A 23293-nucleotide genomic window follows, 5' to 3' on the forward strand; every position below is an offset into this window, starting at 1 on the left:
AATCATATTCTATCCTAAAACAAGTCTAAATAGTCGAATAGTCGGTGTTCAGTAGGATAGTAGTCAAATGTGATCTCATTTCAAACGAACAGTCCTAAGTTAGGACTTTATTATGCATTTGCTTTCTTTTTTTTGCAACAGGACCAGCAAAATTGAAGAGAAGAACATTTTGAGCTGATCTCTGCGCTGGCCAAGGGAGCTCAACACACTGTAACTTGAGAATAAAACATGCAAATAGACAAAACACAAGCAAATTAAGAAAATGTTTTCATCCATTTGACAACAGGTGCACTGCAAATACTCAAAACACAACCAAAAACAGAACACGCTGCAAAAGCTCATAACACCAACAAACACAGCAAAAGTCTCATTACATTGATTTGAAACGTTTCTGAACAGGTGGACTCTAATGTGGCCTGGAAATTTACTTTCAAGAAGTGCATATACCTTTATACCTCTCAGATATGTAATACTGGCTGATGTTTTAAGTCTTTTTCATTTAAGTAATTTAAGTCAATCTCATCACTTCATCTTTGACATATACAACAATATGACTATGATACAATGCAGTTTTCAGCATGAGAAAACCTAATCCATTGTGGTGAACAACACTTGTTATATTTTGCTTTTGTTGTAGAAGCCCTACAGATCTATTTAAAGTCCACTTCCTGGTGCTTGGGTGATTCATGGAATGAATCCAAAGGAATGCTAACACTCCCAGTTACCTCAGACTGCACCAAGGGGTCAGGGGATGCAGGGGTGTAGAGAGAGAGGATTTAGTTATGTTTGTTTCTTTTCTTTTGGTTTTGCTTTAGCTTATTATGCATTTATTTTAATCTGTCCTTAAAAGTTGGTTTAACTATGATTCAAATATGAATGGGAAAGCAGTGTGGGGTATCAATGAGCCCTTCACTCTTAGATAGACATAAAGTTATCTATCTATCTATCTATCTATCTATCTATCTATCTATCTATCATCATTCCCCCAAAGTAGGCATGTACATGGGTTTGCTCCATCTCCTTCCACCTCTCTACAAAAATGTGCCTTCCTACAAAGTTAGTGGAATTTAGAATCCTTTTCTGGAATGAATCTGGGATGAAAAGCTCAAAAGAGGACTTGATGTCCTGCACATGAGTCACTGCCATCCATGTTGGCTCTGGTTGCATCCTTGTCACAATGCAGAGTGGCTCATTTCTCGGGCAAGAAGACCATTCAATTTCACCATTTTCTGACATTCATATTTCTTCACTTGCTAGTTGATGATGGTCTTGTCCTGGTCCTGGGGCTGGCTTCTGATGGGCTGGTCCTGGGGCTGGGTGCTGACCAGAGGTGGACAGAGTACACACCTTCACTACTTGAGTAAAAGTACAGATACTCCTTGTCAAATATTACTCCAATACGAGTAAAAGTAGCTTAGTCAAAATATTACTTAAGTAAAGTACTAAAGTATTTGCTTAAAAAAATACTTAAGTAAAAGTATTTAAAAAGTATCTCAGGAAATACACGGAAGGAAAGTAGCTTTATTGTCATTATACAATCCACTCTACAATCCACAGCCTCACTCTTTCTCTTGCAGACAGCTTCTCTCTCTCTCTGTCTCTCTCTCTCTCTCTCTCACTACAAGCTCATACAATTACGTTTAAAATGTTCATCAGCAATTTAACAAACATTAAGCTAGCTAACGTCAGTAGCTACTTTACATACCGCGACGTGCTTTGTCAGGTTGGAAGACGAGTTCTTGTAGGCCGTGATATAAATTGTTCGCGGTAAGCACAACAAACATTTAAACTGAAACGAATCAGTTTTTGTGGCAAAAATAATACTCAAGTGAAGTACAGATGCTCAAAAACTGTACTTAAGTACAGTACTCAAGTAAATTTACTTCATTACTGTCCACCACTGGTGCTGACAGGCTGGCCCGAGGGTTTGTCTTCACTTTGGAACTAGATGATGCACAATCTCATCGTCTTCTACAAAGTCACTGTCATACTTTGACTTTTCAGAATGTGATCCTCACATTCTGAAACCTCTTCCTCTACATCATCATAAAAAGGTTCTCTCTCTTCCAAAATCAATTGCAAGGCCCTGTGAGCAGAGAATGTTTTGGCCATCTTGATCAGTTGTGATAAGATACCAAACTGGCAAAGCTACAGTATATTTATCGTGTCATGCCTCCAATTTACAGCTGGGATAGAGTATGACCAAATAAAGATAGATAGTAAAATGTGCGTGAATGTGAGAGCAAACAGGTGTCGGTGCTTGAATTTTGCAACAATGCTGCAATAGCGCTGCAACCATATATGGGAAGGCAGAAACACAAAACTCACACACACACCCACGCACACCCACGCACACCCACACACACACAGGAACAACAGGCCCATACAGGAGACAGAATATAAAGTTACAAAGGACCTACAATTTCCACACTTTTATTAGCCCCGGGTCCAGTGGACCCGGACATCCTGTGAGGAATATAAATGTGTAGAGGGTGGTGTACAGTGTGGGGTTATTAAAAATTTTTTCTGATATCTGTTCTCCTCAGAAAATGAGCCAAGGCCAGTGATTCTAGTTTGAAAAAATAATTAATTGTATTATTTTTCTTTAGATAAAAAATGTCCCACAGACCCAAACACCATACAAGGGTTAAAAAGGGAAAAAGTCTTTAAGAGGCACGAGTAAATTTGCTTTCATTTTAGCACTTAGATAACCAACCCCAATGAATGTATTTTACTCACCATTTGACTACATGTTAAAATGCAGAAATGCATATATAAGTTCAATATAACTTACAATACTTACAACAGGATTTATTTAACCGGTAAAGTTTTGAAAATTACCAAATTAGGCACTTAACATTGGACAAAAACCTATTTCAAGGCAACCAAATGAGATTAGAATTTTTTTTTTTTAACAGACACAGGAATAAAAGAGCAAAATAAGAAAAAAGGCCAAAGTTTATATACGTTGTGAAAAACTTGTATATGTACTGTATGCTGTATTATATACAAAAATCTGATTACAACAGGTTTATAAACTGATTGATATGAGTTACTTACCCTGGTCCTTCTGAATGATAAATTGCTTGATACTGAAGTACTTGTTTTTATTCTTGTATATTACCGATGACTTTCCATAATGTTCAGTCCACTTGGCATCTGCTTTCCCTTTCAGCTTCACACTGAGCGATTCTATTTTGCATGCTGTTGACAGTTCTAACATAATTTTTCCTGTGAGATAATCGCCACTGTTAAAAATATTACTTTTGTTTATTGGATAATATCCCACTGAAAAGCTCTTAACATTATTTGTCATACTGTACAACGCCAACGTAAGTCCAAGAAACACCAGGTTGTTGGATAATGAGGACAGAGGCTCATGGGATGTGTCTGTTTATACACACTTTTGGTAATTATTAAGCCAAGGGACCCTTCATGAATTTTGCATAGTGGATAGAAACAGTCTGGTAAACAGAGTATTGTTGACCCTAGGTATATCAAACTTTGCCTTGAAAACAGAAAACTGGCATTATTACATGTATGTTTACTGTGTAAATATGCTTTGGTGAAACAATGCAGTTTCCCAAATGAGTTCATTCTTAGAGAGTGTAGGTGCTGCAGGCAGCTGTGACTTTCGTGGTGTGGGTGTGTCTAAAACCTATCAAACACATCATAGGCAGCAGGTATCACATGAGTGAAACATGATTATGATTATGGAAAATATGACTATGTTCTCCCAAAACAATTACAGTCAATAGAGTTTTCAGAACAGCGTGTGTGTAAGTGGTGAACGGCCTTGCTTTTATATATCGCTTTTCTACCTATTGGTACTCAAAGCGCTTTACAGTCATAGACACATCTACCCATTCGCTCATGCAAGCACACACACACACACACATTCACACACCAGTGCACCAGTGCCACGCACTGGGAGCAACTGGGGGTTCAGTGTCTTGCTCAAGGACACTTCGGCATGTGGCACATTCCGGGGATCGAACCGTTAACCCTCTGGTTCGTGGACAGCTCGCTCTACCTACTGCTTCCTGCTTAAAGCATCATGGCACAGCAGTAAAGTCGATGAGTCGGCTAGTCAGTACAGCCCCTAATAGGCACCAAATAATTCACATAATGTTGGCATATATCTTAAGATATAGCCATGTCTCTCTTGTGCGGGGTGTGTGTGGGGTGTGTGTGTGGGTGTGTGTGTGTATGTGTGTTGGGGGTGGGGGGTGGGGGTGGGGTGTGTGTGTGTGTGTGTGGGGGGGGGGGGGTTATGTGTGTGTCTCATGTCTCTGTGTTCTTATGGGGTGGGAGGGTTGGATTTTTTGTTCTGTTTTTGCTGTTTTTAGCCTCTGTGAGGCACTTTGTATTGCTTTTAATAGGTATGAAAAGTGCCATATAAATAAACTTGATTTGATTTGATTTGATTTAAGAGGGCAGCTGTGGAAAAGCCACCGATGACACCATTTCCAAACAAGGCTGCGACATCAACAAGGTTGAAGCTCACTCTCTATTTGAACACTTACAACTTGGAACTCAGTCAGATTTCCTTTCCATAGTCTCTTGGCGTAATCCTAGTTTTTCAAGCACACATTGATCGTGTAAGTCTTCCATTGTAAGACTGACAAAAAAAAGCTAATCGAAAGAATGGAATGATAATTAAAATGATAGACATATGTCAAGGAGGTTAGCAGGTAATGGTGGTGGGACCCAAATGCAGGACTGAGAGGGCTGCGGCAGGAGTAGGCAAAAAGGTATTTAATGAAAAACAGACAAAACTAAAGGCGGTGCAGACGACCTGTGAGAGAGCAAAGGGGAAGGCAGGGCTATATATACACACAGGACTGGGGGGTGATGAGACAAATCAAGACGGGGAAGACAATCACAAAGGCGGGAAGATATAGGAAGGGACACAAGACAGGAAACCAAGAACTTAACAAAATAAAACAGGAAACTGAAAACAGAAGATTTTAATACTGAACCATGACTGTAAAAAGGCAAGAACTTAACAAAATACAAGAAACAGAAACCCAGGAAAACTAATCACAAACCATCACAGACATAATTGAAAATATTTCAGTATTCTTTGTGATCAAGTGAAAAAAGACTTTTCATGGCAATCAAATAATCACTGTAATAAAGGAAATACACAAGATTCAGTTTTACAAACATGCAGGCAACGTTTTGCAACTGCCTGTTTTGATCAAGATGATGTCTCTACTTTTTAGCCTTAAAACAAAAAAATTGCCTTTTTTACTTCACTTACAATCGTTATGCCAAATAGGCACGTTGTTTCATTGTCCTCATGAAGGAAGCATTTAATTCATCATGGTAGCTCCTAACTTTAATAAAGTGAGATCGGTGTTCTCCAAATCAGTGTTTGAGCTTATAGAACTTTCTACCAAAACCGGTCAAGGAAGAGTACATGCCATATGTCCCATAAGGTGTTGGAGGAGCAGAAGGGCCAGACGCTGTTGGATTTTGCGGGAAGCTGGTTCGTCCTAGTATGTCAGAGTTTGGAAATGCTCCAAATCCATAAGAAGGAAAGGCAGGCGACTGCTACTAATCATCCACCTCCCCCTCTAAGGCAGGCAGGATGACTATAGGGAACTTGATCTCTGGGTCTAAAGCGTATTTGACATCTAAACTGACCTGTGGCAGAGAAGCAGTCAGTGATTATCCTCATGACCCTGTTGAGGTAGAAACAAAAAGTGGTGACATACTTTTGGGAAGACTGATACTCACCCTGAGCTTGTACTCCACTTTGATGATGTCGCAGTTTAAGATGGACACGCAGGTGGTGGGCGGGATGGTTAAGATCTTGCTGACTGTCACACTGCCAGAAGGTGGGATGACTTCACCCACCTCTTTCAGGATGTCTTTTTTGTCAATTTTCTTTTGTTTTTTTGCAAAGAAACTGCACTTCTCATACAGGTGGTACTTGGGCTTGATACCACGAGGCGTTTTGTTTTGAATGGAAGCCACGACCATTATGCCTTTGCCTGGAAACAGAGAAAAACTTAAGATGCTTGCTCTCTGGCTGACAGCAACAATCCTTTACTGTATACAACATACAGGGGAAAAAACAGGAAATATTCTGTTAAGGTTGAATTTGTTGAACCTTTAGAGATCTGTGCCATAAGGAAGCCTGCTTGAATTCCCACAGTGTTACAGTATATACAATCATGTCCTTGTTTTATTTTGGTAAGCATCTCTACAATTAAACCTCAGGTTTAAATTTAATTTTCCAAATTACATTTACATTGTATCCATAAGTGTTACTAAGACTGCATACAGACTCAGTGATGAATACTGTTAAATTATCCACTATAAGCTATTGGTCTTACCATAATTAGTAAGGCTGTAAAAGCATTACCGTTGAGTGAACTGAATGGAGCAAAGGTTTCTTTGAGTTCCGCTTTTCACATTTAGTTTTTATTCTGCTCATAAATTTAAAGCCTGCCAATTATTCTCACTGTGAAGTGTTTAGATAAGAAATCCCGGTCATTAATTTTCCCCACATATCACGTCTGCTGTTGTCTTATCATAAAAACGTTTCAAGAGCAAACAGACTTTGAGCTGCACGTGGTTCAAGTGCAACTTCTTTATTTTTTCATTCTATTTTTATTGAGATAGTGTTATAAGACATTTTACAATCAACAATGACAGATCACACACATTTCACAGTTACCTTGGTGGAAGCCTGTTCGAGAGACATTTACATCCATGGCTACAGTTCCAGGGGAGAAGACGTTCAACTTCTTATTAAACATATTGTGCTGTGGTGTCTGACAAGAAGAAGATTACAAAGAAAATCACAAAAAGTCTGGCATCACTTGTACATCTACTGTGTTTGTTTGTAAGGTATGTTGTAAGGGTACCATCAACGCTGGAATGCTGGTCAAGTTTTGTTTGTCAATGAGGGTAAACTCTGCCTTGGCTTTGCAGTCCATTCTCATCGATGTGCTCAGAGTTGCCACCAGTGTATATATGATTTTTCCACTGTTAAAGCGCCAAAAGGAGGATGGCAGCTCTCTGTCAAATGTGACAACACAATAAAGAAAACTAACTGGATTAGTTATAGAACAAAGTTCAAGCCTAATTAAATGTGTACATGTTTAAAGCCAATTGTTGTTGGTGCTGATGCAATTTTAGAGAAAACTCACTGTGCTGGGATCTGAAAGGTGAATGGGTAGACATGGCAACCTGCGCCAACAGTATTATTGCCTGAAAAGCACAAAAACAAAACTGGTTTTCATCACCAATTATAGAAAGATGTCTAAATCCCAGCATACACCGATATTTAAATGTTAAAAAGGGGAACTGGACTGACAGAGTTTGTTGAAGGAAAAGTCTTTAAGAGGCACGAGTCGTTTTGCTTTCATTTTAGCACTTAGATAACCAACCCCAATGAATGTATTTTACTCACCATTTGACTACATGTTAAAATGCATAAATGCATATATAAGTTCAATATAACTTAAATACTTACAGAAGGATTTATTTAACCAGTGAAGTGTTGAAAATTACCAAAAAAAGGCACTTAGCATTAGACAAAAAACTATTTTATGGCAACCAAATGAGATTAGAAAATAACAATTTAACAGAGATAAAAGAGCAAAATAAGAAAAAAGACAAAACTATATGTAGTGAAACTGTATATCTACTGGGTTCTGTATAGTATACAAAAATAGGATTACAACAGGTTTCTAAACTTAGTGATATGAGTCACTTACCCCAGTCCTTCTGAATGATATTTTGGTTGATACTGAAGTACTGCCTTTTAACCTTGTATGTTTTTAATTTCTTTGTATCATGGTCAGTCCACTTGGCTTCTGCTTTCCCTTTCATCTCCACACTGAGCGATTCTATTTTGCATTCTGATGATAGTTCTAACGTAATTTGTCCATTGAGATAATCGCCACGAGTAAAAATATTACTTTTGTTTATGTGATCATATCCCACTGAAAAGCTCTTAATATTATTTGTCATACTGTGCAACGCTGTAAATACAAGAAGCACCAGGTTGTTGGATAATGAGGGCAGATGCTCTTGGGGTGTGTCTGTTTATACACACTTTTGGTAATTATTAAGCCAAAGGGGCCCTTATAAATTATGCAAAGTGGATAGAAACCGATAAATGCTAAATAATGTACTGCTGACTCAAAACTTGAGTGCTTGGGACCTTATTGCGCGTTTGTTAGCAATCAAGCTTATACTTCTTCTTCTTCTTCTTCTTTTTTTTTTTTTATTTGCAATTGGAATCAGCAAATAGTGACGGCTGATCAAGGCTTTGTTGAAGCTTCGATACTGCATTCAAAGAAATGATTCATTACGCGAGGCTCCTCTGAGACAGTGCTCGAGTAGGACATCTAGTGGTCAATACAATGAACTGAGACGTGTCATTTGCTGTTGGTGCATGGATTGTTTTGGATTTGATTCGCAAGGCACGTTCTTATTTAACTAAATTAGATGGTTATATTGTTTCAAGCTGACATAATACAATATAAAATGAACTCATGTTGAAGACCATGTTTCTTTTTTGGCACTTCTGGTGGTAGTAGGCTATTTAGGACTTTATTGCGAATTTGTTTGCAATCTATTAGAGCTTCTTTCTTTGTCTTTTCTTTTTTCTTTTTTTTTTTTTTTCTTTTTTCGCAATGGAACCAGCAACATTGAAGAGATTTCCCCCTGACTGGGCATATTTTGAGGTGATCTCTGCACTGGCCAAGGGACCTCAACACACTGCAACTTGAGAAAAAAACAAAACAAAACAAAACATGCAAATAGACAAAACACAAGGAAATTAATTAAATGTCTGTATAATTGACAACAGGTGCACTGCAAATACTCAAGACACAACCAAAAACAGAAATGGGCAGCAAGAGCTCATAACACCAGCAAACACAGCAAAAATCTCATTACATTGATTGGAAACTTCTGAACAGGTGGACTCTAATGTGGCCTTGAAATTTACTTTTAAGTCATTTTTATACAGAGATGCAGAAATTCATCTGATAATAATCTCATCACTTCATCTTTGACATATACAACAATATGACTATGATACAATGCAGTTTTCAGCATGAGAAAACCTAATCCACTATGGTGAACAACACTTGTTATATTTTGCTTTTGTTTTAGAAGCTCTACAGATCTATTTAAAGTCCACTTCCTGGTGCTTGGGTGATTCATGGAATGAATCCAAAGGAATGCTGACACTCCCAGTTACCTCAGACTGCCCCAAGAGGTCAGGGGATGCAGGGGTGTAGATAGAGAAGATTTAGTTATGTTTATTTCTTTTCTTTTGGTTTTGCTTTAGCTTATTATGCATTTATTTTAATCTGTCCTTAAAAGTTGGTTTAACTATGATTCAAATATGAATGGGAAAGCAGTGTAGGGTTTCAATGAGCCCTTCACTCTTAGATAGACATAAAGTTATCTATCTATCTATCTATCTATCTATTTTGCCTCTTTGCTCTGCTGCCCCCTATAGGAAAACATGTTGACTGCAACAACAGGAAAAGCAACTCTTTTTCAAATCTCTGAAGACACAACACACACAAACAATAAAAAACATACTGACATCAAAATTCTACCTGTGACAGAAATACTAATCTGTATATACAGTCTATAAATGACACATAGGACGCAGACAAACTGAAAACTGTCTTTGGCATAGGGTCGAGACAAGTTCACAGGTTTAAATGTTTCATGGCAATCAAATAGTCACTGTAATACAGGAAATACACAAGATCCGTTTTACAAACATGCAGGTAACATTTTGCAACTGCTTGTTTCAATCAAAATCAAGATGATGTCTACTTTTTAGCCCTAAAACAATGAATTATTTTTTTTACTTCACTTAAAATCGTTATGCCAAATAGAAACATTGTGACATTCAATTAATCATGGTAGTGATTGATTAAATCACTGTGTTCTGAGACCTGTGTTCTCCTAATCTATGTTTGGGCTTCTAGGACTTTCTATCAAAACCAGTCAAGGAAGGGTACAGGTCATATGTCCCATAAGGTGGTGGTGGAGCAGAAGGGCCAGACGCTGTTGGGTGTTGTGGGAAGCTGGTCCCCCCTAGCATGTCAGAGTTTGGAAATGCTCCAAAACCGTAAGAAGGAAAGGCAGGCAACTGTTCCTCATCAACCCTCTCTAAGGCAGGCAGGATGACTACGGGGAACTTCATCTGTGGGTCTGAAGCGTATTTGACATCTAAATAGACCTGTGGTGGAGAAGCAGTCAGTGATTATCCTCATGACCATGTTGACGTAGAATCAAAAAGTGGTGACATACTTTGGGGAAGACTGTTACTCACCCTGAGCCTGTACTCTACTTTGATGATGTTGCAGTTTAAGATGGACACGCAGGTGGTGGGAGGGATGGTTATGGTCCTGGTGACTGTCAGACCGGCAGAAGGCGGGATGACTTCACCCACCTCTTTCAGGATGTCTTTTGTTTCGACTTTCCTTTTTCCACTTGCAAAGTAACTGTACTTCTTATACAAGCAGTACTTGGGCTTTATATCACGAGACGATTTGTTTTGAATGGAAGCCACGACCTGTATGCCTTCACCTGGAAACAGAGAAAAGCTTAAGATGCTTACTCTCTGGCTGACAGCAACAATCCTTTATTGTACATAAAATATAGGGGAAACAAACAGGAAATATTCTGTTAAGGTTGTATTTATTGAACCTTTAAAGATCTGTGCCATAAGGAGGCCTGCTTGAATTCACATAGTGTAACAGTATATACAATCATGTCCTTGTTTTGTTTCGGTAGGCATCTCTACAATTAAATCTCAGGTTTAAATTTAATTTTCCAAATTACATCTATATTGTATCCATAAGTGGGCAGCACAGTGGCAAGAAGGTCACCGGTTCGAATCCATGGGCCGGCTGGCCTTTCTGTGTGGAGTTTGCATGTTGTCCCTGTGTCTGCGTGGGTTCTCTCCGGGTACTCCGGCTTCCTCCCACCGTCCAAAGACATGCTCATTAGGTTAATTAATTGGTGATTCTAAATTGGCCGTAGGTGTGCGTGTGAGTGTGAATGGTTGTCTGTCTCTGTGTGTTAGCCCTGCGATGGACTAGCGACCTGTCCAGAGTGTACCCCTGCCTCTCGCTCGATGACAGCTGGGATAGGCTCTAGCAGACCCCCGTGACCCTTAACAGGAATAACCGGGTATAGAAAATGAATGCGTGAATGTATCCATAAATGTTACTAGGACTGCATACAGACTCAGTGATGAACTCTGATAAATTATCCTCTATAAGCTATTGGTCTTACCATAATTAGAAGGCCGTGAAAGCATTACCGTTGAGCGTACTTAATAAAGCAAAGGTTTCTTTGAGTTCAGCTTTTCACTTCTTGTTTTGTTTCTGCTCATCAATTTAAAGCCTGACAATTATTTTCATATTATACATTGGCATTACTTCCTGTGTTTGAAAAGAGCGAGACTGTGAACATATTTAGATGAGAAATATCTGTCATTACTTTTCCTACATGTCATATCCGTTATTGTCTTATCTTCAGGCCATAAAAAAGTTCCATGAGCAGACTTTGAGCTGTACATGGTTCAAGTGTGATTTCTTTCTGTTTATTTTGCAACCTACTGTTGGGATAGTATTAAGACATTCTACAATCAACAATGACAGCTCGCACACAGTTCACAATTACCTTGGTGGAAGCCTGTTCGGGAGATATTTACATCCATGGCTACAGCTCCAGAGGAGAAGAGGTTCATCTTCTTATCAACCATACTGTGCTGTGGTGCCTGACAAGAAAATTACAAAGAAACTCACAAAGCCTGGCATCACTTGTAAATCTGTTGTTTTTGTTTGTAAGGTATGTTGTAAGGGTACCATCAACGCTGGATCGCTGGTCAAGTTCTGTTTGTGAATGAGGGTGAACTCTGCCTTGGCTTTGCTGTCCATTCTCATTGACCTGCTCAGATTTGCCTCCAGTGTATATGCGATTTTTCCCGATGAGCCCTTAAAGGAGGATGGCAGCTCTCTGTCAAATGTGACAATGCAATAAAGAAAACTGACTGGATTAGTTATAGAACAAAGTACAAGCTTAATTAAATGTGTACATGTTTAAAGCCAATCGTTGTTGGTGCTGATATAGTTTTAGAGAAAACTCACTGTGCTGGGATCTGAAAGGTGAATGGGTAGACATTGCAGCCAGCGCCAACAGCATTATTGCCTGAAAAGCACAAAAACAACATCTGAAACTGTGGTTTTCAACCCCAATTATAGAAAGATGTCTAAATCCCAGCATTCACCGATATCTAAATGTTAAGCCTTGCATGGTGTTCATATTTTTGTTTCTCAGCCAGTGTTTGTGGGTCTTTGGGGTTTTTAATTCACCACAATCAAATAATTTTATGTTAAAATACTCAACAGATGTTTACTTCATCCTAATTACAAGCAATATAAACATATTATATGGCAAATATTTGCTATTTACCTTTGTTAGATCACATTTGTGAATTTAAGTGCTACTCGTTTTCTGTTTATGTAAAAAAAAAGGTAATGTAATAAAAAAAGAAAATCAATTATAATGAAGATATGAGTGGGTAAAGTCAACCAGCTTGCAACTGATGCAAGGTTTTTCACAACTATTACTTTTTATTTATTTGAACTTCATTAGAAATGTAGTCCATTTAGGTCAGTTTACACAACACAAGCACAGCACATACAGTAACCCTGTCACTTTGAATACAATGCCTTTTTATGTCAGCCTATGCAACACATGAGGCGAAGAGTTTTCCTGTGTGTGTGTGATGCAAATGTATTTCTTGCACTTGTTCTTGCACAAGTTTTTGCATCCCTCAGGGATTCTGTAGCTTCCCCTTTGAACTTAAAAATTCCCCCAAAGTAGGCATGTACATGGGTTTGCTCCATCTCCTTCCACCGCTCTACAAAAATGTGCCTTCTTGCAAAATTAGTAGAATTCAGAATCCTTTTCTGGAATGAATCTGGGATGAAAAGCTCAAAAGAGGACTTGATGTCCTGCACATGAGTCACTGCCATCCATGTTGGCTCTGGTTGCATCCTTGTCACAATGCAGAGTGGCTCATTTCTTGGGCAAGAAGACCATTCAATTTCACCATTTTCTGACATTCATATTTCTTCACTTGTTAGCTGATGATGGTCTTGTCCTGGTAACGGGGCTGGCTTCTGATGGGCTGGTCCTGGGGCTGGGTGCTGACAGGCTGGCCCGAGGGTTTGTCTTCACTTTGGAACTAGCTGATGCTCAGTCTCATCGTCTTCTTCAAAGTCACTGTCACCCTTTGACTTTTCAGAATGTGATCCTCACATTCTGAAAGCTCTTCCTCTACATCGTCATAAAAAGGTTCTCTCTCTTCCAAAATCAATTGCAAGGCCCTGTGAGCAGAGAATCTTTTGGCCACCTTGATCAGTTGTGATAAGGAACCAAACTGGCAAAGCCACAGTATATTTATCGTGTCATGCCTCCAATTTGCAGCTGGGATAGAGTATGACCAAATAAGGATAGATGGTAAAAATTAGATTAGAAAAAAAAATTAACAGAGACAGGAATAAAAGAGCAAAATAAGAAAAAAGAACAACATTTATATAGTGAAATATGTACTGTATCCTGTATTATATTCAAAAATCTGATTACAACAGTTTTCTAAACTGACTGATATGAGTTACTTACCCTGGTCCTTCTGAATGATAAACTGCTTGATACTGAAGTACTTGTTTTTACTGTGGTATGTTACCGATGACTTTCCATAATTTTCAGTCCACTTGACGTCTGCTTTCCCTTTCAGCTTCACACTGAGCGATTCTATATTGCATGCTGATGACAGTTCTAACGTAATTTGTCCTGTGAGATAATCGCCACTGGTAAAAATATTACTTTTGTTTATGGGATTATATCCCACTGAAAAGCTCTTAACATTATTTGTCATACTGTGCAACGCTGTAAGTCCAAGAAACACCAGGCTGTTGGATAATGAGGACAGAGGCTCATGGGGTGTGTCTGTATAAACACAGTTTTGGTAATTATTAAGCCAAGGGGCCCTTATAAATTATGCACAGTGGACAGAAACAGTCTGATAAATGCTAAACAATGTTCTGCTGATTCTAGGTATATCAAACTTTGCCTTGAAAAAAGAAAACTGGTGTTATTAGAACATTAAATGTATGTTTACTGTGTAAATATGCTTTGGTGAAACAATGCAGTTTCCCAAATGAGTTAATTATTAGAGAGTGTGGGCTGTGACTTTTGTGGTGTGGGTGTGTCTAAAACCTGTCAAACACGTTATAGGCAGCAGGTATCACATGAGTGAAACATGGAAAATATGACTACGTTCTCCCAAACAATACAGTTTTCAGAACAGTGTGTATGTGTGTGTATAAAGGTGAAAGTAGACATGAATGAAAGCACTATAGTATTAGCAAAAAAATTTCCATTGCAGGGATACTTATGTTATTTGTATATGCATATCATGGTACGCTAAAAGTAAATTAACAGGCTGTTTTATATATGTTTCCAAACCATAGTTATTAAGTTTTTGACTTAAATATCTGAAATAATAATAAAAATATCTGAAATAATAATTATTAAGACATTAAGACGGACATAAAAAGAAAGATAAAATAATTTTTTCGAATTTTCTACATTTCTGCATTTTTATACAGAGAGAAATGCATCTGCTAATAATCTCATCACTTCATCTTTGACATGTACATCAATATAATTATGATACAATGCAGTTTTCAGCATGAGAAAACAAAATCTAATCCACTATGGTGAACAACTCTTGTTATATTTTGCTTTTATTGTAGAAGCTCTACAGATCTATTTAAAGTCCACTTCCGGGTGCTTGGGTGATTCATGGAAGGAATGCTGACACTCCCAGTTACCTCAGACTGCACCAAGAGGTCAGGGGATGCAGGGGTGTAGAGAGAGAGAGGATTTAGTAATGTTTATTTCTTTTCTTTTGGCTTTGCTTTAGCTTATTATGCATTTATTTTATTCAGTTGATTCAAATATTAATACTGTACTGAATAGGAAAGCAGTGTAGGGTTTCAATGAGCCCTTCACTCTTTACCTCTTTGCTCTGCTGCCCCCTATAGGAAAACATGTGGACTGCAACAACAGGAAAAGCAACACTTTTTCAAATCTCTGAAGACACAACACACACACACAATAAAAAACATACTGACATCAAAATTCCACTAATCCACTATACTAATCTGTATATACAGTCTATAAATGACACACAGGACGCAGACAAACTGAAAACTGTCTTTGGTACAGGGTCGAGACAAGTTCACAGGTTTAAATGTTTCATGGTAATCAAATAGTCACTGTAATACAGTAAATACACAAGATTCCATTTTACAAACATGCAGGTAATGTTTTGCAACTGCTTGTTTCAATCAAAATTAAGATGATGTCTACTTTTTAGCCCTAAAACAATGAATTGCTTTTTTTTACTTCACTTACAATTGTTATGCCAAATAGACACGTTTGACATTGTCCTCATGGAGGAAGCATTCAATCAGTCATGGTAGTGATTGATTAAATCACTGTGTTCTGAGACCTGTGTTCTCCAAATCTTTGTTTGAGCTTCTTGGACTTTGTATCAATACCGGTCATATGTCCCATAAGGTGGTGGTGGATCAGAAGGGTAAGACGCTGTTGGGTGTTGCGGGAAGCTGGTCAATCCTAGCATGTCAGAGTTTGGAAATGCTCCAAATCTGTAAGAAGGAAAAGCAGGCAACTGTTCCTCATCAACCCTCTCTAAGGCAGGCAGGATGACTATAGGGAACTTGATCTGTGGGTCTGAAGCGTACTTGACATCTAAATAGACCTGTGGTGGAGAAGCAATCAGAGATTATCCTCATGACCATGCTGAGGTAGAATCAAAAAGTGGTGACATACTTTGAGGAAGACTGATACCCACCCTGAGCCTGTACTCTACTTTGATGATGTTGCAGTTTAAGATGGACACGCAGGTGGTGGGAGGGATGGTTATGGTCCTGGTGACTTTCAGACAGGCAGAAGGCGGGATGACTTCACCCACCTCTTTCAGGATGTCTTTTGTTTCGACTCTCCTTTTTCCACTTGCAAAGTAACTGTACTTCTTATACAAGCAGTACTTGGGCTTTATATCACGAGACGATTTGTTTTGAATGGAAGCCACGACCTGTATGCCTTCGCCTGGAAACAGAGAAAAATTTAAGATGCTTACTCTCTAGCTGACAGCAACAATCCTTTACTGTATACAAAATATAGGGGGAAAAAAACAGGAAATATTCTGTTAAGGTTATATTTATTGAACCTTCAGAGATCTGTGCCATAAGGAAGCATGCTTGAATTCCCACAGTGTAACAGTATGTACAATCATGTCCTTGTTTTGTTTTGGTAAGAATCTCTACAATTAAATCTCAGGTTTAAATTTAATTTTCCAAATTACATCTATATTGTATCCATAAGTGTTACTAAGACTGCATACAGACTCAGTGATGAACTCTGTTAAATTATCCACTATAAGCTATTGGTCTTACCATAATTCGTAAGGCTGTAAAAGCATTACCGTTGAGTGTACTGAATGGAGCAAAGGTTTCTTTGAGTTCCGCTTTTCACATTTAGTTTTGATTCTGCTCATAAATTTAGAGCCTGACAATTATTTTCATATTATACATTGACATTGCTTCCTATGTTTGAAAAGAGTGAGACTGTGAACATATTTAGAAATCTCTGTCATTACTTTTCCTACATGTCACATTTGTTATTGTCTTATCTTCAGGCAAAAAAAAGTTCCATGAGCAAACAGACTTTGAGCTGTACGTGCAGTTTTTTTTTTTTGTTTTTTTTTTATTGCAGCCTACTGTTGGGATAGTGTTAAGGCATTCTACAATCAACAATGAGAGCTTGCACACATTTCACAATTACCTTGGTGGAAGCCTGTTCGGGAGATATTTACATCCATGGCTACAGCTCCAGAGGAGAAGAGGTTCATCTTCTTATCAACCATACTGTGCTGTGGTGCCTGAAGAGAAAATTACAAAGAAACTCACAAAGCCTGGCATCCCTTGTAAATCTGTTGTTTTTGTTTGTAAGGTATGTTGTAAGGGTACCATCAATGCTGGATCGCTGGTCAGGTTTTGTTTGTAAATGAAGGGGAACTCTGTCTTGACTTTTCTGCCCCTTCTCATTGACCTGCTCAGATTTGCCTTCAGTGTATATACGATTTTTCCCGATGAGCCCTTAAAGGAGGATGGCAGCTCTCTGTCAAATGTGACAACGCAATAAAGAAAACTGAGTGGATTAGTTATAGAACAAAGTACAAGCTTAATTAAATGTGTACATGTTTAAAGCCAGTCACTGTTGGTGATGATATAGTTTTAGAGAAAACTCACTGTGCTGGGATCTGAAAGGTGAATGGGTAGACGTTGCAGCCAGCGCCAACAGCATTATTGCCTGAAAAGCACAAAAACAACATTTGAAACTGTGGTTTTCATCACCAATTATAGAAATATGTCTAAATCCCAGCATACACCGATATCTAAATGTTAATCCTTGCATGGTGTTCATATTTTTGTTTCTCAGCCAGTGTTCGTGGGTCTTTGGGGTTTTTAATTCACCACAATCAAATAATTTTATGTTAAAATACTCAACAGATGTTTACTTCATCCTAATTACAAGCAATATAAACATATTATATGGCAAATATTTGCCTTTGTTAGATCACATTTGTGAATTTAAGTGCTGCTCTTTTTTTTGTTTTGTTTTTTAAAAAAACGTAATTAAAAAAGAAAATCAATTATAATGAAGATATGAGTGGGTAAAGTCAACTAGTTTGCAACTGATGCAAGGTTTTTCATAACTATTACTTTTTATTTATTTGAACTTCATTAGAAATGTAGTCCATTTTGGTCAGTTTACACAACACAAGCACAGCACATACAGTAACCACGTCAGTCTATACAACACATCAGCCACATTGAACACAATGCCTTTTTATGTCAGCCTATGCAACACATGAGGGGCAGAGTTTTACTGTGTGTGTGATGCAAATGTACTTCTTGCACTTGTTCTTGCACAAGTTTTTGCATCCCTCAGAGATTCTGTAGATTCCCCTTTGAACTTAAAAATTCCCCCAAAGTAGGCATGTACATGGGTTTGCTCCATCTCCTTCCACAAAAATGTGCCTTCCTGCAAAGTTAGTGGAATTCAGAATCCTTTTCTGGAATGAATCTGGGATGAAAAGCTCAAAAGAGGACTTGATGTCCTGCACATGAGTCACTGCCATCCATATTGGCTCTGGTTGCATCCTTGTCACAATGCAGAGTGGCTAATTTCTTGGGCAAGAAGACCATTCAATTTCACCATTTTCTGACATTCATATTTCTTCCCTTGCTCGCTGATGATGATCTTGTCCTGGTCCCGGGGCTGGCTTCTGATGGGCTGGTCCTGGTCCCAGGGCTGGCTTCTGATGGGCTGGTCCTGGGGCTGGGTGCTGACAGGCTGGCCCGACGGTTGTCTTCACTTTGGAACTAGCTGATGTTCAATCTCATCGTCTTCTTCAAAGTCACTGTCAGACTTTGACTTTTTAGAATGTGATCCTCACATTCTGAAACCTCTTCCTCTACATCATCATAAAAAGGTTCTCTCTCTTCCAAAATCAATTGCAAGGCCCTGGGAGTAGAGAATGTTTTGGCCACCTTGATCAGTTGTGATAAGGAACCAAACTGGCAAAGCTACAGTATATTTATCGTGTCATGCCTCCAATTTACAGCTGGGATAGAGTATGACCAAATAAAGACAGATAGTAAAATGTGCGTGAATGTGAGAGCAAACAGGTGTCGGTGCTTGAATTTTGCAACAATGCTGCAATAGCGCTGCAACCATATACGAGAACGGCAGAAACACAAAACTCACACACACACCCACGCACACACACGCGCACCTACACGCACACCCACACACAGTAACAACAGGCCCATACAGGAGACAGAATATAAAGTTACAAAGGACCTACAAATTCCACACTTTTATTAGCCCCGGGTCCAGTGGACCCGGACATCCTGTGAGGAATATAAATGTGTAGAGGGGGGTGTACAGTGTGGGGTTATTAAAAAATTTTTCTGATATCTGTTCTCCTCAGAAAATGAGCCAAAGTCAGTGATTCTGAGTTTGAAAAAATAATTAATTGTATTATTTTTCTTTTGATAAAAAATGTCCCACAGACCCAAACACCATACAAGGGTTAAAAAGGGAAAAAGTCTTTAAGAGGCACGAGTAAATTTGCTTTCATTTTAGCACTTAGATAACCAACCCCAATGAATGTATTTTACTCACCATTTGACTGCATGTTAAAATGCAGAAATGCATATATAAGTTCAATATAACTTACAATACTTACAACAGGATTTATTTAACCGGTAAAGTTTTGAAAATTACCAAATTAGGCACTTAACATTGGACAAAAACCTATTTCATGGCAACCAAATGAGATTAGAAAAACAATTTAACAGAGACAGGAATAAAAGAGCAAAATAAGAAAAAAGGCCAAAACCTTATATACGTTGTGAAAAACTTGTATATGCACTGTATGCTGTATTATATACAAAAATCTGATTACAACAGGTTTATAAACTGAATGATATGAGTTACTTACCCTGGTCCTTCTGAATGATAAATTGCTTGATATTGAAGTACTTGTTTTTACTCTTGTATGTTACCGATGACTTTCCATAATGTTCAGTCCACTTGGCATCTGCTTTCCCTTTCAGCTCCACACTGAGCGATTCTATTTTGCATGCTGTTGACAGTTCTAACATAATTTGTCCTGTGAGATAATCGCCACTGTTAAAAATATTACTTTTGTTTATGGGATAATATCCCACTGAAAAGCTCTTAACATTATTTGTCATACTGTACAACGCCAATGTAAGTCCAAGAAACACCAGGCTGTTGGATAATGAGGACAGAGGCTCGTGGGATATGTCTGTTTATACACACTTTTGGTAATTATTAAGCCAAGGGGCCCTTCATAAATTTTGCATAGTGAATAGAAACAGTCTGGTAAACAGAGTATTGTTGACCCTAGGTATATCAAACTTTGTCTTGAAAACAGAAAACTGGCATTATTACACGTATGTTTACTGTGTAAATATAGCCTGACGAGCCAGACCCACATTAAATGTAGGGTCTGGGCACTCTCCATAGACAGGGCTCAACCGGAGGGGTGGGATAAACGGTTGTCTTTCAAACTCCCTCTCCACACAATAGGATAGCGCTACAACCAATCAGAGCAACGAAGAAGGTGACGTAGTCAGAGCGACGGAAAAGAGAGTTCCTTGCTCAGAGAAAAGCTTAACTTCAAGTCTTTCAGAGTGGCGGCCAAAGCCGATTCGAAAGAAAGTTGTTCGCTAGCAGCAGCCATCGCTCTGGTAGTTCTAGCAGGATGGGGAATTCACGCTAGTGATGGAGAAACCGAAGCTTTCTGAACCACTGAATCAATCTGAAGCAATTGTGTTGAAATGGTTCAGGTGTTTCGAAGCATTTGATACAATTAAATGTGGCGACATCTGCTGGATAATATTGTCCATAGCATTCACATGAATCAGAAAGTTGTGTTTGCTTAACAATAAAGGATCTACTGTATGTGCATCTTGAAATGCTTGATTTTTTTCTTTTATATAAAATAATAATATACTTGTATGAGTTTGCCATCATATAATACTGTATGTTTTAAATATATGCTTTTATAAGATTGATAGAAATACAAAAATATATTTACAAAATAGGTGAAATGCTTGTGCATCTAGGGACGGTGATGACAGTTGTTGTACAAAATGCTTGTGAAACTGGGAAGGGGATTTGGGTGGTTTAGAGATTTTTATGATAATTTCAGCCGAGTTAGGCTTTAGTCTGTTCCTCTTCTATGTATGTATACAGGTATGTAAATCAGTGTACAGTGTGTGAATGCCTATGTGCCAATGTGAGTATGCAAGTTAATCTAATGTTATACTAATCTTACCTTAAACTTCACTCTCCCTCGTTCTAAATCAATGAAACTACGTAACGTATACAAAACTCTCCTCCACTCAAAAACCCACAACCATCTGAGGGACTGTCCGCATTTATAATCATTGTGAGTTTAACAATCCCGTGACACGTCGCCGATGACGGCCGATACGTGTGTGACGTAATGAAGCTTCATTTGGGGAGTCACGTGATTTTTCAACTGATGAAGCGAGGCAGGGCAAGGCATCGAAACATCTTGTAGCGATACTTCTGCTTTGAAAGCTCGACACGAGGCGTGTTCGACCAGAGCCCCTCTACGGAGAGCCTTGCCACTCTCTATTAAGTCCCATTGTAACGAATTTTGGTTGCAGTTCCACCAGATTTCCACTGGGGGCGATCGCCATGAGTGCAACATGAATGGGTCTCTATGGAGCTAAACGGCTAAATGTGTCTCTTTCACCCGATTGTCGTGGAGAAGTCTCAGATTTCATTGTAGGTTTTGCAAGTTCAACATGGGTTATAGGTCAAAAGTTGAATGAACGAGAACTTATGTCCTTTCGTTTTCTTACAGGTTGAGTTGTTGTTGCCCGTAACACGCTAGCATTGTGCTAATGAACGCTGATTGGTCAGCGAAGGACTGATTACGACCAGATCCCGCTTGACGGCATCGTGGCATCCGAAGCGGGACCAGAATATTAAGGCGGACTTTTTTGCCCAAGTTTTTTTTTTCGGCCCGGTCTTTTAAAACAACAAAACAGAAACTCTTCTAGCACGATTATTTACCCGTGTCAGCTGTGTTGTCCATGCCTCGAGAGAAAAGAAAGTGCAGAGCGCGAAAGCACCAAAGCAGTGACTGAAGGATTGCCGTAAAGCAGTATCTGGTCGTACGATGTGTATGACGTCATTGACATTTTAAAATACTTTTTAAAGCAAATAAGTGACTCTAAAAAATCTAACACCCAGCAGTGTGTCATTTCTTTGCATCTTCTTTCAAATACAATATTCAAATTACTGCACAAAAAATTATATCCTGAGAAAAGTGGATTTTGAGGGGTATCGCTCCATAGACCGCCATTCATTCTGCACTCGTCCTGAGAGCGCCCTCATATGGAACCAGAGTGGAACTGCAACCAGTTCAGAAGCCGGAAGTTCAGTGAGAGTGGCACTTCCCCCCATATTAGACGTTCTCTGGTTCGACTTCATGCAGATCTGTGCAGATCTAACTTGACGTGATGCATGCTGGGTTGAACAAGTTCATTTTAACCAATCATATTCGAGGTATATGAGCATGAACAACCCAGCATGCATCACGTCAAGTCAGATCTGCACAGATCTGCATGAGGTCGAACACGCCTACTGTTTCGAGCGTCTGCTTCGAGCATAACATCTCTAATTCACGCGTAATTCACGGAACTTATAGAGAGCCGAAGTTCCGCCCCTTCTGATTGCCTCCATGGGACCTATCTTTCGAAAAAATATGAACGGCAGTCTATGGCGAAAGATAAATTATTTTCTGGCCCCGATCGACTTGTGCCTTGGATTATACATATATTGTTTTTCAGAATAAAAAATGATTTTACATGTCAAGAATGTCACAGTTTGTCCCAAGATAGTTAAGTAAAACGCTATGGAAAATACGTAATTAAACGAACTACAAGTCCAAGTCGCTTACCGCTTACCCGCATGCTGGCGCGTACAGAACCGACCAAAACTCCCTTCGTGTAACTACAGCTCTCGACATGACCCAATTTATAATGATTTTCACCTCGTTTGATGCTTCTGCCTTCGTCCTGGAAGAAGACGGTAAAGCTCAACAAGAAGACAGCCATAGTTCTCTCGCAGGTCAGTCGTCATGATGTTAAGCCCGCCCACCGACTCGTGATTGGTCCGGTACATCTTGGATTTTTCTAAATCTCAAGTCAACGGAGAGTAACTACGCTGACCCTGGAAGCAAATGTAATTTGATGCCGCTAGGGGCAGTCTAGATTCTAGGCTAGCGTAAATATGCTTTGGTGAAACAATGCGGTTTCCCAAATGAGTTCATTCTTAGAGAGGGTAGGTGCTGCAGGCAGCTGTGACTTTCGTGGTGTGGGTGTGTCTAAAACCTATCAAACACATCATAGGCAGCAGGTTGCACATGAGTGAAACATTATGGAAAATATGACTATGTTCTCCCAAAACAATTACAGTCAATACAGTTTTCAGAACAGCGTGTGTGTAAGTGGTGAACGGCCTTGCTTTTATATATCGCTTTTCTACCTTTTGGTAC

At 39.0% G+C, this 23293-nt stretch overlaps 2 protein-coding genes across 2 annotated transcripts; both read right to left on the reverse strand.

Moving 5' to 3' along the window:
- Positions 1–9878: 9878 nt before the first annotated feature.
- Positions 9879–14123, reverse strand: LOC311493097 (arrestin domain-containing protein 3-like). Its single transcript, XM_084551636.1, has 6 exons — positions 13693–14123; positions 12153–12213; positions 11871–12021; positions 11686–11782; positions 10328–10584; positions 9879–10234 (listed from the first exon to the last, which is right to left on the reverse strand). The coding sequence occupies exons 1-6, from the start codon at positions 13946–13948 to the stop codon at positions 9977–9979; spliced, it is 1080 nt and encodes a 359-aa protein (XP_084407762.1). The 5' UTR covers positions 13949–14123; the 3' UTR covers positions 9879–9976.
- Positions 14124–15631: 1508 nt separating this feature from the next.
- On the reverse strand, positions 15632–18187 carry LOC311492835 (arrestin domain-containing protein 3-like; the record flags this gene model as incomplete). Its single annotated transcript, XM_084551252.1, has 5 exons — positions 17412–18187; positions 17130–17280; positions 16945–17041; positions 15953–16209; positions 15632–15859 (listed from the first exon to the last, which is right to left on the reverse strand). Exons 1-5 carry the CDS (start codon positions 17492–17494, stop codon positions 15632–15634), a joined length of 816 nt encoding a protein of 271 aa, XP_084407378.1. The 5' UTR covers positions 17495–18187.
- Between the last annotated feature and the right edge of the window lie 5106 nt (positions 18188–23293).

Source organism: Chelon labrosus (assembly GCF_963514085.1).
Source record: "Chelon labrosus genome assembly, chromosome: 9".
Taxonomy (NCBI): domain Eukaryota; kingdom Metazoa; phylum Chordata; class Actinopteri; order Mugiliformes; family Mugilidae; genus Chelon; species Chelon labrosus.